This window comes from Pristis pectinata, chromosome 6 (assembly GCF_009764475.1).
Source record: "Pristis pectinata isolate sPriPec2 chromosome 6, sPriPec2.1.pri, whole genome shotgun sequence".
NCBI classification, from domain to species: Eukaryota; Metazoa; Chordata; class Chondrichthyes; order Rhinopristiformes; family Pristidae; genus Pristis; species Pristis pectinata.
Window position 1 is genome coordinate 25950267 of NC_067410.1, and position 16989 is coordinate 25967255.

Consider the following 16989-nt stretch of genomic DNA (forward strand, 5'->3'; position numbering starts at 1 on the left):
ATGGTGGTGCAGCAGTTAGTGCTCTTGCCCCAAATCTCTAGGGGCTCAGCTTTGACCCTGACCTTGTGTGCTGTCATTTGCATGTTGTCTTTGTGATCACATTGTTTTTTTTTACTGATTTCTCAAAAACGTGCTGGTAGGTTAACTGGCTGTTGTAAGTTACCCTTTAGTGAGGATTAATGGCAAAAATAATCAAAGGGGAGTCAGTGGACTTTTAAAGGGAATAGGTTGCAGGGGTAAATGGAAATAAGGAAAGAGGAAAAGGGACTGATGGGATTGCTCCCCAAGTAGCCAGCAAGGACCCAAATAGCTTTCTGTGTCATTACAAATATAAGATCTGTTATACATCGTTGTAATCCAATATTGTTAATTTTATCTTCCCGATCCCTCAAATTCAACTTTTCTCTAACTTGTTTCAACTGACATTAACTTGTTTGAAAGCACATTATATTATGATCTCTGTTTCCTAAATATTCCCCTAATTGACCTTACCTGCTCTGATTCATTCCCCATTACTGCCATTTCAGGCTTCTTATTGGATCAGAGGGGAATCTGTTACAGATCCATCAAAATTGATTCCTTTTAACTTTTACTAAGGCAATTAATTTCAGAGTATTTTAAATCTTCCATGATGGTTAATCTCTATTGTTTATTCATTTCTTTAAATTATTTGCAAATTTCTTCTTTCACGCCCTTCTACTATTAAGTGGCCTACAGACTACCATATAAGTGTGGTTTGATCCTCAGTTATCTTTTATCTTTTTTATTCATTCAAGGGATGTGGGATTCACAGGCTGAACCAGCATTTAATTGCCTTTGAAAGGTGGTGGTGAGTTGCCTTCTAACCGCTGCAGTCCTTGAGGTGTTCAGGATACCCACAATGCTGCTAGGGAGAGAGTTCCAGGATTATGACAGTGACAGTGAAGGAACGGTGACATATTTCCAAGTCAGGATGGTGTGTGGCTTGGAGGGCAATTTCCAGGTGGTGGTGTCCCCATGCTTCTGCTGTCTTTGTCCTTGTAGTTGTTAGAGGTTGTGGGTTTAGATGGTGTTGTCTAAGGAGTCTTGGTGTGTTGCTGCAGTGCATCCTGTAGATGGTACAAACTGCTGCTAGGGTGCATTGCTGGTGGAATGAGTGAATGGTTGTGGATGGGGTGCCTATCAAGCGAGCTACTATGTTCTTTATGGTGTCAACCTTCTTGAGTGTTGTTGAAGCTGCAACAAGAGGCGGTGCCTCAAGAAGGCACCATCCATCATTAACGACCCTCGCTACCCGGGACATGCCCTCTTCACATTACTACCATCAGGAAGGAGGTACAAAAGCCTGAAGACCCACACTCAATGTTTCAGGAGCAGCTTCTTCCCCTCCGCCATCAGATTTTAGAACAGTCCATGAACCCATGAATACTACCTCATTATTCCTCTTTTGCACTATTTATTTATTTTTGTAACTTTTAGTGATTTTTTATGTCTTTATGTCTTGCACTGTACTGCTGCTGTAAAACAACAAATTTCACGACATATGTCAGTGATAATAGACCTGATTCTGATTCATCCAGGCAAGTGGAAAGTATGCCATCACACTACTGATTTAAGCTTTGTAGACGGAGAACAGACTTTAGGGAACCAGAATCAGTTTTATTATCACTAACATATGACGTGAAATTTGTTGTTTTGCGGTGAGTTGATCAACGTAGGATTCCTAGCCTCTGACCTGATCTTGAAGCCATATTGTGTATATGGCTACTCCAGTTCAGTTTCTGGTCAAAGATAACCCCCAGGGTATTGATATTGCAGGATTCAGCAACGGTAATGCCATTGAATTTCAGGGGGTGGTAGCTGAATTTTACGTAGTTGTATATTGTAACACACTGGCACGTATGTGATGCAAATGTTACTTCCCACCTATCAATACAGGCCTGGATATTGTCCAGGTCTCGCTGCATTTGGATGTGGGCTATTTCATTATCTGAATCATCGCATTGGTGCTGAACATTGTGCAATCATCAGTCAACATTCCTACCACTGACCTTACAATTGAAGGAAGGTCATTGCTGAAGCAGCATAAGATGGTTGGGCCGAGGCCACTACCCTGAGGAACCTGCAGAGATGTCCTGTGGCTGAGATGATTGACCTCTAACTACCACAACCATCTTTCTTTGTACGATTCCAACCAGCAGTGGGTTATCCCCCTGACTCAAGTTTAGCCGGGGCTCTTTGATGTCATGCTCAATCAACTGCTGCCTTGATGTCAAGGGCAGTTACACTCACTTCACCTCTGGAGTTCAGCTCTTTTGTCCATGTTTGGACCAAGGCTGTAATGAAATCAAGAGCAGAATGACTTTGGCGGTACCCAATCTGAGTTTCTGTGAGTAGGTTGTTGTGAAGCCACTGTCACTTTATTCCTTCCATCACTTTGCTGATGATCGAGAGTAGACTGATTGGGCAGTATTTGGTGAGGTTGGATTTATACTTCTTGTGGACAGAACTCAATTAGGCAACTTTCCACGTTGTTGAGTAGATGCCGGTGTTGTAGCTGTACTGGAACAGCTTGACCAAAGGGCATGGCAAGTTCTGGAGCACAATTCTTCAGTACTATTTCCAGAATGTTATCTTTATACATACAGATTCTATTTCTGTCATCCTGACAGCCAAACCACATTTTATGTACTGTCATTATTATTTTAGCTTCTTCTTTCTCTCTAACTTTTTACAACTATGTGAGCCCTGCAATGTTTAATTGATATTTCTCTAGCTATATCTCAATAAATCCAATTTTATTTGGTTCATTACAACATATTATTGCCTCAAGTTCCCAAGTTTGTTTATATCCTGTAAGCAATTTCATATGGACAGTTTAACCCATGTTTAAAAAAAAGTTCATTTTCATTTATACTTTTACATTCCTATAACTAATTCCAAGCTTTTTATATGCCCCCTTAGTTCACACTGTTCTAAGAGTCCCTTTCTTTAATTTATTTTCCAAACAACTCTGAACATTTAGAAGGATGAAAAGAATTGAAGTCAAGAGTTTTAAAATAAATGTCTTGGTTACAAAGTTACTCTTTTCACCTTAAAGAGCTTACTGCTTTTAAAATAAATGCTGTAGACTGAATTAAGAGCAACAAAACGGCAACCAGGAATCTTGGCATTCACTGAAATTACTATGGATCCTATTAAACTAATAAGCTGTTTAATGTTTATGGACCTTCATGGAAAGAATTTTAAGAAAATTTATTTAGCATCTCAATATGGAAATTCTGAAGATGTTCGCAAAATAATGAGACACTTGAAGCTGAATGCTGTTTATCTGAAATGGCCACTTATCAAAATTATGTTAAGAACAACTAGCTCTGCATCTTCAGCCAGTTGGCAAACAATCAATTTCCTCTACCAAACAAAAGCACAGCTATTTTAGCCAGGCAGCTGTGCACTTACTTGAAGCTTCAGCTTGATAATGTGACCATTTGTGGAAGATGAGAGCAGCTGCCAGCATTTTGAGAATATGTGGAAGTGCTCATATTATCTTTAGGGACAATTTTTTAAAATTGAAATTTTAGAATTCATTCCAAAAGTCATACAAAAGGTATAGTTTCAGCTGTGTATATCCAGTTTAACTACCAGTCATTAAATGGTAGAGAAACAAATTACTTACTTTGTGAATTGAAGTTTAGTGTGTGACCCTCTGCTTATAGTGGACTCTTCTGTCTACTCAGAAAATCAACTGGAAGCAAAGGAATCTGATATGTCCGATACACTCAGCCCAAGTAAGGACCGGAGCAGCGACGACACTACAGGTAATTTTGTTTAAAGACTGAAGTATATTTTTTTTAAAGCTGCTAATTTTTTCTGTTTGAATTGTCTCAAATTAAGTTTGAAAACTAAACTCTGTAGTCTAATTAAATATTTTTAAAATTATGACATCCTAGTTTTGGTAACCTTATAATAAAAAGAACTCTCAAAAGAGTCAGTAAACAGAAGCATGCAAATCGTCTGAATTGAAATGAAAAATATTTTGTCATTACAGTTTAAGTTTTACTCTGCTTATCTTTCAGTTCAGTGAGAATTTAATTTTGTATCTGAATGTAATATACACACATATATACATAGGATTATCAGTAAATTTAGACCATTCCTGTTATTCATTTCAATTTTTCAATTCTGTTTGCTTTAAACATCTTTACTTGAATAGTTGTTATGGTTTCACAGAGATTCTTAACTATTACAGAAAGTTTCTTACAGAAACTTCATCCTATATTTCCTACAGAATTATAGATAATATTTATTGTTTAAATGGCATTAATACATACAATTAATATTAACATTTCAGATATTAACAGAAAATTAAACCCTATCAATCTTCATCAAGTTTTTGTTATGTCAAACAAATTTCTCTCTATGTTTGATCTTAAATCCATTAGAAACTGAATTTTAAATAACTCAGGTATTCAGCATTTGAATATCTTATTTGCCAACTATGTCGTCTAAAATTAACACTGCTTTTGGGGAAGGAGTACTGGTATTAACCTCTTCATTACCTAATACATTTGCTGTGATCTATTGTTCTTTTGGGACTATCTGCCTTCAGTGTGAAAAATTATCTACCATTCTGTTGTTGCATAAATTTAAACTTGTACCTTTAAAACTAAAAACAGATTGCCAAATGGATGAACAGGAACTGAATGAATCTCTAACTAAGGTTTCATTATTGAAAGGTAAGGTTTATATGTTTTGAGGGTGGGCTGGAGTGAGGGTTTTGCATTGCGCTCTTAGGTAACATGTATGATCATGCAATTTTTCAATTCCAAACTGGCTTTTTGCATTCAATACATTTATGGTTATTATTCAATAAATTTTTACTTATGTTTATTTTAAATCAGCGTAATTTTAATTTCTTTCCTTTCAGTTGGGACTTCAGCATTTCTATAATTGTAGGATCTTAGTTACTAGCTTTCACATATCAAACTTGATTCTCCTAAAGCAAAGCTTTACTCATTTTAAAAGCAAAGATTTTGTTGGTTAATGATTGAGTTCTAATACAGAGTATGGCTGTAAGTGTAACAGAATGCTTTGGGTGGTTTTCTAATTATTTGTATCCTTCCTGAATTTTACATATTTTTAGGCGCATGGATAAATTAACTCACTTCCCACCCTCACCCTTGCTGTGCTACTTGCAGACTCAACTATGCATAGATAGGAAATGTTAATTTGCATTCAGATTGATCTGCCCGTTTGGTCTGCTTTTCGTGCTGATGCAGACCTCCAAGTGACATCTAGTGTTCAAGATGAGAACTTATTCTATGACAGAACTGCACCGTTGGGTACTTTGGTTGGTATGGTCATTCAACAACATTTTCTGAGGTGCAAAATGATTATTTATAATCAGCAGCTCAAACTCTGCAAAATGCTTGGCATTATAGAGCAGGATTGACTCAAATTGGGAGAGGAAACATTGTTCTGTATTGGAAAGCAGCTGAGTGATTTTTTTAAAATAAAACATTGTTTCATTTGAAAGATCCTTATGTCATTTTCTCAGAACAAAGCAACATTTGTATAAAATGTACAGACTAGTGTTAATGCAGATTCTCTGCTGAGCTGCAAAGTACTTCTTACTGTTTTCTGGAGATTAAAGGGTACCCAACAGTGACGTATTCTGGGTGGTGAAAGTTTAACCAGTGACAGAAGCCTGCTTATCTTTTGACTATATATAGACATGTACTATGCAGTTTACCCATAAACATTGCATGGCAATTCTTCAGCTAATTGACTTTGCATGACGGTGTATTCTATTTAAAATAGTTGCAAATTTAGTTTTGCTGTCACTGCACATACTTTCAAGAATTAATATTAAAGTTAAGTCCTCACTATCATGATATAATTTAACAGGTCAAGTTTGTGATATCTAAAGATTCAATCACCAGAAGAGACATTGATTTAAATGTTCTCGATGTTTCTATGTGTTGTATTTAGATTTTTAGATTTTAAATTAAATAAGCATTTCTTTTATTTATGGAAAGGCTGCACCATTGAAAATAATTCAGTGTAGCAAAGGTTATCCTTAAGAAGCCAATTGGAATGACAGCATTTTAAAAAGACAATTACCATTACAAGTAAAGCTTGGTGAAAACTTCACTGCAAAGGAGTAAAGTCACAGATATTGGTTATACAGCTTGGTTGTGTTTACATTGATAAACATCAATACCAGATATAGGACATGAATGAAAACAAAGTGCATTACTGGTGAAATCTAAAGTAAAATGTTATATTTATTCTCTTAGCCTCAGTAATGTAGAAAAACGGCAATTTCTTTAACTGCTGTTCCCTTATTTCCATTTTTCATTCTGCTTAAGTATTGTGAAGTACATTCACTTACATATTAAGTGCTATGTCCAATGTGTTACTGTTTGCAGGACAAATAATGAGCAATTTGTGTTTTTGTTCTAAAATGCTAAAACATCACCTAATTGGTGTTTTCATTGTGATTATTTGTATAAAGCAATCCTAGTGGTTTCTAACCACTGGGATTTTTTTCAGTTCTTCCTGTGACTATGAGATATTTTTATTTCTATGTGCAAACCAATGAAAATTTGATGGTTTTGTTCCAGTGTATGTGTTAGGATAATTGATTTACTTAAAGAAAAGTTCCACCTGATAATTGGTCCACCAACCTGCCCCTGATTAAACTTCCCCCACTAATAAAGGGCTATGGAAAACAAGATTCACTTCTCAAATCTCAGGAACCACTTCTCACTAAAGGCAGACATGGTGACAAAATTCACCATCACCTTCAGTGCACCAGCATAGCCTTTGGTCATCTGAGGAAAAGTGTTTGAAGAGCAAGATGTCAAACTCATGATCTGCTGGCAGCAGTGATCCCTGTCCTGCAAGTCCTACAGCAGGTTCTTCAAAGCAATGGAGAGGTCCCATCACTGCTTTCTGTGCAGGATCCTCCAAATTCATTGGCAGAGTATGTGAACCAATTGCAGTCTCTGCATCAAGGCTCTGCTTGCACTTGATCAGTCTCTATGAGCAGGCCATATTGTTCACATATCTGATATTGGATATGTGAACAGGTGCTCTACTCCAGTATCTGTCTTGGTAGAAAATTACCAGGTGGATAAAGGAAACAATTCAATGATGTTCTCAAGGCCTCTTTGGGGAAAAAGAATAATATCCGCACTGACTCTTGGAATTCTCTGGCCTATGATGACACAAAAGGAAGGAGGAGCATTCAAGATGGCAGTGAGAATCTCAGAGTCCCTTCTTTGGGAGCAGACAGAAGCCCAGCATAAAATTAAAAAGGAGTGTACCACCTCTCCAAACTACCCACCCACCTGCCCTGTCAAGCGCCTCCCCTTGGAAGAGTCTGTGTGCTTTGGCCTCATTGACCACACAAGAATCCACAGAACTGGAATGGAAACAAGTCATCTTTGATGTCATAATAAAGCCTAGGAGAGAAGTTGAAAACCCATATGTACTTGACATGCGGTTTATTGGATAGATTTCCATTAGGGTTTTATATGCTGTTGTTTCATCTGTAAATCCGTAAAATGAGTCTTAAAAAGAATTGTTGAAGGAGGGCAATGATCATTCAATATTTTTCCAACTTTTGTCACAGTAACATAAAACAATTGTTATACAACTGTTCATTAAGAAGATTGATTGTCACATAAGTAATATTCTTACATAAAATAATAATATAATTAAACCAAACTGTGAAATTCAAATAAATGTTTATGTGTGATAAGTAGCAAGTCAGCAAATGTTTCCTAAAACATTCACACATAGACCAGAAAAAAAGTTATGTTAACCATACATATCCATTGAGATTGCTGATTTACTTAGAAAATTCCTTTTTAAAAAAATGGACCAAAAGAGATGTATATTTTTGGAAATTTACAGTTTGTAATGATTACTTTGAAAAGTCCATTAGTTATTGGATGAAGTTACACGATTTTAATTCTAGAATTTTTTGTTTTGATTAAATCAGATACATTAATGCTGTTACATTATAGAGAAATCTGTACAAATGCACTTCCAAGTATGACATATGCAATTATGCTATTTAGTTATGCTGTAAAACTGCAGAATGCTGATGTATGCAGAAGGCTCCTGTACTTCTGCTGCCTTTTCCAATGATTGAAATTCCTCCATCAAACCTTGTAATAATATGGATGTTACCAGGGCAAACTGTGGGATGAACATATTGATGGGACACCTCCAGTGCAGAGGCAGTCTTCTTTGAAATACTCTCAGCAAAAAAGGCACAGTGTAGTACTCCCTCTGTTATGCACTGAAGTATCAATGTAGATTTTTAGCTGGAGTTTTTGAATGGAATACATCACCTTCTGGCTCGAGACTGTTTGTTAAACAGTACTCAACTGTTATGTGGACTTTTAATATTAGGAAATATGGGAGCCAGGTTCTCTCAAGTTGTGAAAGCATCAATAAGGCCTGTGATCATACAATCTTTTTGCTGATGCCGTTTGAAGAGTAAGTACTGGCCAGGTAGATGATGCCCACAGACATATATTGTCAAAACTTTTGGTGATGTTTTTGTCACAGCATTTATCAACAGAAATGTTTTTGTCAGGATGTCATTGCCAACTTTAGCCACTGGGTAGCATTGAGCAGCAATTTCTAAAAGATTTCTGAAACTGCAGTGATCATTTTTTTCTGCTTTTTTTCCCCGTATTTAGAACTTGATGTTTTTAACCACTGGTTTCAGCCCTTCTCTTATTTGCAGGCTGTGAGTTTTGGTATTCTTTTTGTTTTCAGCTTCTATCATTACATTTATTTTCAATTATATTGCGGTTGAAGCTTTTGTATTTCCTGGCATTAGGCTATTTTTTTGTCTTATTATGTGGTAATATCCAGATAAAGCCTTTCAGAATTGTACAGATTTTTATTCTCTTGTCCAGTATCTTGTAAAATGTATTAGTATTGTACAAACTACCATTTCTGATGACTAGTGGAAGACTGAAGATCAGTATTTTAGTCTGAAGATAAACTTATCTTCACTCTCTCCATCCAAGAGCCTCATTAGCTGAGGGTTCCCTCATCACCAAAGGTTAAAGTTGAAATTCTCACATACTTATTATTTTCCAAGTGCATAGGTATTTCCATAAAACTTCTCTTATTTCCTATGAACTTCCAGAGTATCCTTTTATTTCAAGTCTTCCACAAATTCTGATAACTTCATATAGAACTAATCATTATTGTTTCATATTCTCCAAATCTCTTTGACAAATCACTCCAGCAGAATGAATATCTCAAGCTCTGAATTATGAATCCTGATTATTAAGAAGTACATTAACTCATGCAAAAACAAATAACAGATTTCACCAGATTAGAAAGCTTTACATGAAACCATTATTCCAAGACTAAAGTCTTTAAGCATTGCTTTAATAACATGCAATTAAAACTAGCGTCCTTACCCTCAAATTTATAAAATAAAAGGCATTCTAAGTGTTCCTTTCGGCTCCTGTCCGAGAATCATCTGATGATGCAGGGATACAATAAAGATTCCAGGTGCAGGCAATGGTTACCCCCACAGGCAATTTTATAATTTGAAGCCAAATATCAGATGGGTATCTTTCATAATTGAACAAAACTTAACTTATTGCTGCATAACATAAATTCAATTGTCAGATGTTTTCCCTGTCAGGTCTAGTCAAAGTTGATAACAGGGACCTCTGTTCAGAATGAAATACTCCTTGCAGGAAGCAGGATGGGAGGAAGATAGCTGTGGGAAATTCTTCCCATGACTGCACATGATTCTCCTAGGATTTCCTTCCATCTCGCAAACTACTGATTGGTGGTTTAATTGGTTACTGTCCCTAGAGTGGGTGGGTGGTAAGGAGCTTGTGAGAAAGAACAGGTTACTGGAAAATGGGATCTGTGGGATTGTTGTGAGAGCTGGCATAGACTTCATGGCTGAGTGGCCTCCTCCTGCATTATGAGAAATATATGAAGTGGGAGCTGTTGGGTTTGTAATGAATGTTGTTGGACTGCCTGTTTTCTGAACTGTAGATAAAGGAATTTAAAAAAGAGTAGGAGATTACCATGTGAATGTTAATCATGAGTGGACTTAAGCAGCAAATTAATTGAAATTTTACAGTTCTCGTGAGGTAAAGAATGCATAGTTCAATCTCATTTCCCAACTAATCTTCCCTGTAACCTATTCTCCTTACATTCCTGTACACTCCCCCCAAATTCTACAACTTGCCTACACACTAAGGCAACTTGCAATGGCTGGTTCACCTACCAAGTTGCAGTCTTCTGTGAACCACCTCTTCACTGTGAAACCTGGCCACTAAAGTATTCAAGCAAACTGATGTCCATCTTCCAGTAGATGACATTGAAATGGATTAACCAAATTAAAGAAAAGGAACATCCCTCTTTTACAGACACTTATAAAGATTTCAATGCAGAGGATATATTTACTATTCTTGGAGAAATTTATTAAAATTATCCATTTGTTGTTCGCTGCATGGCCAGTTATTCAGTATGCATATTTGTACTTCATACAAGGCTCACTAATTTTCAAAGCAGATACAGTTTTAGCATTTAAAAAAATTAATTTAATGACTACATAACAATACTGCTGAATGTGGAGCTGCAGTTTTACTCTAGGTGTACAAGTATTTTGTTAATTTTTCTCTTCATTCATCCCCTACCATTCCCAAAAATTAAAACACCTTAAGATAAGGCTGGTTGGTCCATGTACTAAACTATTAAATTGCTGCAGCCAAACCTCTTTTTTGTGTGTGTACATGTTTTGCTCTGTCTTGCCTGTCTCAGAATGTAGTAAATAAACAGTCTTGCCTTGGAATTTTTAAGTCAGTGCTAAAATGGTGGTTGATAATTGTGCATTCAAGTCCTGTTTTGTTCCTCAATTTTGTATTGTGAAGTGTATCTGTAATCCAAGATCAAAAGTTGTCCAAAATATGGCAATGTTTTCAATCCCAACAAGATGAAATTTATATTGGTTCCTATATGAAGTCAGGAATTAAAATAAATTAAGGTACAGCAATACTTCAGGCAAATGTGTCAAAAAAGCAGACCCTCTTATGAACACTCTAAATTGGCCACAAGGAGCCAAATACATGAAGTTTTTGGGTTATATTCTTTGTTGTTGTTCAAATAGAGTGCATCAAAGAAGATGCTACTATATTCCTACCTTTAGTGAACAATTTGGATAATTTGAATTAAATGTTGGAAATATCATACATAGATTTTTTTAAATTCTGCACACATTCCCCTTTTAAAAGGTAGATTTGACCCAGCACTTTAAGGGATAAGGCTTTCATGTTGGCTTCTGTTTCATTCTCACACAGCTTTTCTTGCTTTTCTGTGTTCTATGTTTGCTGGCTTCTGTTTCATCTGCACTGTTCTTCTACTTCTCTTCTGCTTCACCCACCGCAGACCTATTGGCAGAGGCGAGGGCCTCCAGCAGAAAACATGAAAGTGAGCTGGATCATCTCAAGTGTAAGTACAGGGTGTATTCATTTGATAGCTGGCAGAGTTTGAGCCTCCCTGGATATGGCAATTGCTGATGGCCAGTTTCTGATTTCCCTTTTTTTTCACTCCTTTGATTTCTAAACACTGAACAGATCATGAACGTTATACTAACTTTCTCATGAAATATGACAACATTTCTGATAGCAATTTTTCTGCACATTGGAATATACTTTTGATATCAAAATTTGTGTCTTTTGATTTTTTTTAAGGTTGCCAGATATAGATGTATTTGAACTGCGATCTGGATAAAATAATGGTTGTACTTGTGGTATCTGTACTTGTAATTGTGTAATGCCACTACTGTGGCATTTTAAACAAAATACATACCAAGTATGAGATAGCAGCTTTTGTAAATTAATTCTATATGTTTGAGAAATATCTTTAAAAAATTGTCCTAGAACCAGCACATTGGTCGCCTTAAAGCTTATCAATACTGTTTACACATCTCAAAAAGTCGCAAAATTTGAAATTACCATCTCAGATCTGCCAAGAATTGTAGTCTGTTCAGATATTCTGTTACACTCCATTTTTATCCTTCAAGCCACCTGTGGTGCTATTTCCAGTATTTGGTTTGGCAATACCACCTGTTTATATGATATTTTACCTAAGTATATCCTAACGGAGCTGAATGTGGTTAGCAAACTGTTTTGGAATCAGGCAGAAACAGGCAATATAGAAGTCTTGTTTTCTTGAGATACCTAAGCTGTAAGTGAAACACTTTGATGTTTGTATTGAGGTCCTTCGCCAGCACAAGCAACAGCAGAATGCAGTTTGCAATTTGATGCTGATGGACACAAGAAAGACTACACATGCTGGAAATCTCGAGCAACACACTAAAATGCCAGAGGAACTCAGTGGGTCAGGCAGCATCTGTGAAGGGAAATGAACAGTTGACGTTTCATTCCTGATGAAGGGTCTCGACCTGAAACATTAACTGTCCATTTCCCTCCATAGATGCTGCCCGACCCGCTGAGTTCCTCCAGCATTTTGCATGTGTGGGACACTGATGGACAGTGGTTTAGTGATTTTGCTGTGACTGACTGATTCAGCCACTAGCACACTGATAAGAGAAATCTGTGGAGTTGCATATCAGGTGTCAATATAAATGTATTATCAATTCTGTATTAAAGTAATCTAAGACTGACCCTATTGCCTACCTTCTTCCTCATTGTTCTTTTTTATTTCCCTTTGTTTCAATTATGTATCTTTTTTGCCTTAAAAATGCAGTGATATCTACATGATCTATTTATGATAGAGTTCCAGTGACAAAGCATTCCATGAAACCTCTGCTTAAAGTAATTTCTCTCAATGCCTCTCATTAACTCTGTGACTATTTGAATTGAGTTTTTATTCTCTTGCAAGCAATCTGGTTCACTCTGAGGAAATGGTCAGAGAGAGGATTTAAATCAATAGCTCTTCAATGGAGTTTGCTAATTGGAGATTTCAGGTCATCTGAGACAAAATATTGGGCACGCCGTCTCAGAGACAACACTGAGGCAGTGGAGGGATTGTGAGAGTCATTGTTGAGGTAGAGGCAAGTATTGGCAGCACACACATGGAACCTCTGAATGATATTACCAAGGGGTGAAAGTTAGATGAAAGATAGAGAAGAGTGCCAAGGATAGATTGGTAGTAAACTCCAGAGATAAAGGTGTGTGGAAACTAATAGTACCCATTGAACAAGATTGACTTGTGGCCAGGTAGGAAAATTTAGCTCAAACACTGTGACTTTCGAGTGACACACTTGTTCATAGTTAGAAACATTAAACGTTGTATTAAAGATTTGTATCCACAGACATTTGGATTGAGTTTGCCTATGATCTTCAAACTGCAGTCTCTAATTCCATCAGCCCTCTTGGACAAATAGCAGCTGTTCACAGAAATGAAAAGGCAATGTACTACATTTCTGCCTTCTTTTACTAATGTTTTCCCAGTGTTTCCTTTCTTGATCTGCTTTTTGGGGCAGCAGGGCACAAGGTTTCCTTGAAATATGTTATGCTGTACTGATATAATTTTCCTCTTTACTTTTTGAGTCTGCTTCTTGATTTCCCACTGGTAGTTCTAGTAAAATCCACAAATGAGTTATGAAAAATCCAATATCAACTCAGTTCCTGATGCTGTGGCATAGTGCATTGGAGTACCAATGCATTGTATTTAGACACTGTAGACGACATAATGGACACTTACATTTAAGCATCCATTGTGCAAATGAGACAGCAGAAGCTCTGGCCTTTTATTCCAGGATTCATAAGTAACTGTGATGAAGTAAAAACCATTATCAAACTTCCAGTGAGTTTTGGGAATAACTGGCACCACCTGCTATCATTGACAGTGAAATCTAACTTCCTGCAAAACCCAGTCATATACAACACTTTTAGATCTGTGTCATGGCAACTCCAGTTTCCTTAATCGGGATCTACTTCTTAAGAAATAAAGTTACAACTGAAATTTTGAAGAAACTATTTTGAACAAGTGATAAATACTGAAACAAATGAAAATTGTCCAAGTTACTATATGAACTTAACTGTGATTAGGCCAAATTGGAGCAATGGATCAAATGAGCTTGATGATGTTGAGTGGGTAAAAAATAAAAAGTTCCAGTTATTTGGCACTATGAACTGTTTATTTGTAACATACATTTTTATTTTTCGGTCAGTCTGTAATCTTTGTCTGTTTTTTCAGAATCAAACATTTGCTAAAAGTCTTTATCTCAGTTGACTTTTAGTCAGGATAACCTCATATCTTCGGTCTCTTAAGTGAACAACCTGACCTCAATTTAACCCCAAGTCAGCAATCAAAGTTTATACGGTACAGGAATGTAGATTTCCCATACACTCTGCATCTGTTGCAGACATTTTTTGAGAATATAAATGCTGTTATGGATAGCAGCATTATTCAAGCAAATATCTGGTGAGTAATTTGTATTCAGTTGCATATGTTTCCCCTTTCTGTCATAAATATGCCAGAAGTTCATAACTTATCTTAGTCTATTAGGTTAGCCTCAACTAGTTCTTCATCTATTAAGTGCCTTTACTATTGGCAGTTAAACTCCAGTGGTCATCAAAACTCCAAGATTTTAAGTTCATTTGTTTATGAAGGTATGTACAGTATGTTTGAAAGCTATTTATTGCAATGGTGCAGTTTGTTACCAAAAGTAGAACAGTATAACCACATCATCTGTTCTGAAGTTTTTTGTGTATTCTATAAGGATTATTTTCTTTGCCAATTACTTGAATCTGTTGAGCCTGAAAATCCTGCCAACTGAAAAATATCAGATATACCTCACTGGCTTAGTGAGGAGCAGTGAAGTCTCTCTGTAAGGTTGACTCTAACAACTCATCTTTAATTGCTATAGTTAATAGCTATCCATTTCAGACAGTATTTCATTTCATGGAATGTTTTAACATTATAATATTTCCAAACCATGTGTCTGAAGGTCTATTGTAAGTTTACAAACAGCCAGAAAACGTGTTGGATATCCAGATTTTTAAAGTGTTCATGAAAATCAGATGGAAAAACATCAGCAACATATGCATTTCTTTTGTATTGAATGAAATGCTTCCAAGTTATTTTAGCTGTTTTGCAATTAGCTGCTTGTGTTTCCACCTCTTCATTTTAATAATTTCAGGTATTTATTCAACAATTACGGATTCTGAAACATCAGTTGTGATTGTGACATTTTTTTCTCCATAGAAGTATAGATCTCTGTATGGTTTAACAAATATATAGCCTTTGGGCTGCTTGGGAACCACTTCCAGAAGAAAACCAATTCTTAAGCACGAGTTTGCCACTTAGAAGCTTGCCTTCCTTTAAAATTAGTGTAACTTTCTGATAGACAGTATGTTCAACCAAGGTTATCCTCTGCCACATCAGAGCCACTTTTTGAGTGCATGACTCCACTGGTTGGAGTTTACTTCATCATGACTGCCAGCTCTGTTCCACCACAGATCTTAACCCACCATCTGGACTCAACATTCAAATGCAGGACAAAGGGCGTGCTTAATCTTTTTTGGAATCTAAGGGAAGTATTAAAAGGAGTATTTTCCATTCTTGAGAAAATGGAAAAAAAAGAGCCTGCTGCACTATTTGAAATGCAGGAAAGTTTTCTGGATGTCCTGGTAAAACTTGAGACCTCAGTCATCACCACACAAAACATTCGTTTCTTGTTTGTAGGATAAATTGTGCGTAAATTTAATTCAAAATTTGTTTGTATTAAGTGCTTTTTAAAATCTAGGAGTACAACAATTTAAGGTACCCGAAATATTTTGGAGGTACAAGTAACCTCAGTCTCCCTTTTTATCACCTTTAATCCAGCTGCCATTATCAAATAATTCAATGCATTGTCAATCTTGCCTCCTATGCCTCCTTTTCCATCTTTCAAAGTTTCTGTCTATCCCCAATGCTCTTAACTAACCCTGTACATTTACTTAATTCTATACACTTTACTCCCTTCTTGCTCTTTGTTACCTTGACAATTGCCTCATATATCTCTTTGCACACATTGTTTTCTATTTACCATATTTTGTTCCCCAATGCTAATGCTGTTATACTCTGTTCTTTTGACTGACCATCTCACATGCTCTCCTCCATTCCTTTGTTTTCTCCCACTTTTTTTGTACCTCATTTATTATAGCGACTTCATTAGGGTAAAGCATCATGAGGCATTTTCATGCTCTCAGGTGAAAATTGATCCTGATCCAGGTAAGGAAATATTTGGACAAGTGACCAAAAATTTCGTCAAACTGGCTAGAAGCAGGAGATAGAGTAAGAGAGGTTTAAGGAAGGTATGCAATCGTAATTTGAACAGCTAAAGCACTGAGCTAACAAAAGAAGGGGTGCAGCAACAGAATTTGCGGAGAGAGAATCGTGGAAATTTGTAGTGCACAAGGAAGCCATTCAGCCCTTCATGTACACATAACCCAAGAATGAGTTGTTGAGTCTAACACCATATTCCAGCACTGACTATGGCCTTTGCAAGTTCCTCAACTTCCCTTTAATCGTTCTACAAAATATCTTAAATCTCTGCACCCTAGTTGCTTATCTCTCTAATAAAGGAAATAAAACATGCCTAAACACCCTGTGCCATGCTTCTCATAAGGTTATGGACTTTGGATATATCTGCTCACAGCTTCCTGTGTTCTAAAGGAGAAAACTCCAAACTATCATCTATTCAAAAAAATATTTCTACTTAACCACTCTCCCATTCATAGAGGATTAGAAAATGTTTCCAAATCTATCTTGTCCAATATGTCAAACTCCTATTCCTGAACTACAATGTACACATCATCTTCATTCCATTCTTACGTGAACAAAGGTGCAAAGTATCCATTAAAGACCATATTTTCATTCCCTATTTTGCATTCCTAATTTCTTCTTTTGTGTCTTCCCCTCACTTTTAATACTCCTCCCTCAGTATTAACATTGAAATATGTACAGTATTGAATTGTAGGCTTCACCTTTCTACCT

General features: G+C 36.5%; 1 protein-coding gene across 1 annotated transcript in view; it reads left to right on the top strand.

Moving 5' to 3' along the window:
* The window catches only part of slmapa (sarcolemma associated protein a), a 157362-nt gene that overhangs the window by 111679 nt on the left and 28694 nt on the right, over positions 1-16989 (top strand). Inside the window, 3 exon segments of the mRNA XM_052017577.1 lie at positions 3696-3797; positions 4656-4715; positions 11428-11490. Coding sequence (XP_051873537.1) covers positions 3696-3797; positions 4656-4715; positions 11428-11490 — 225 coding nt within the window.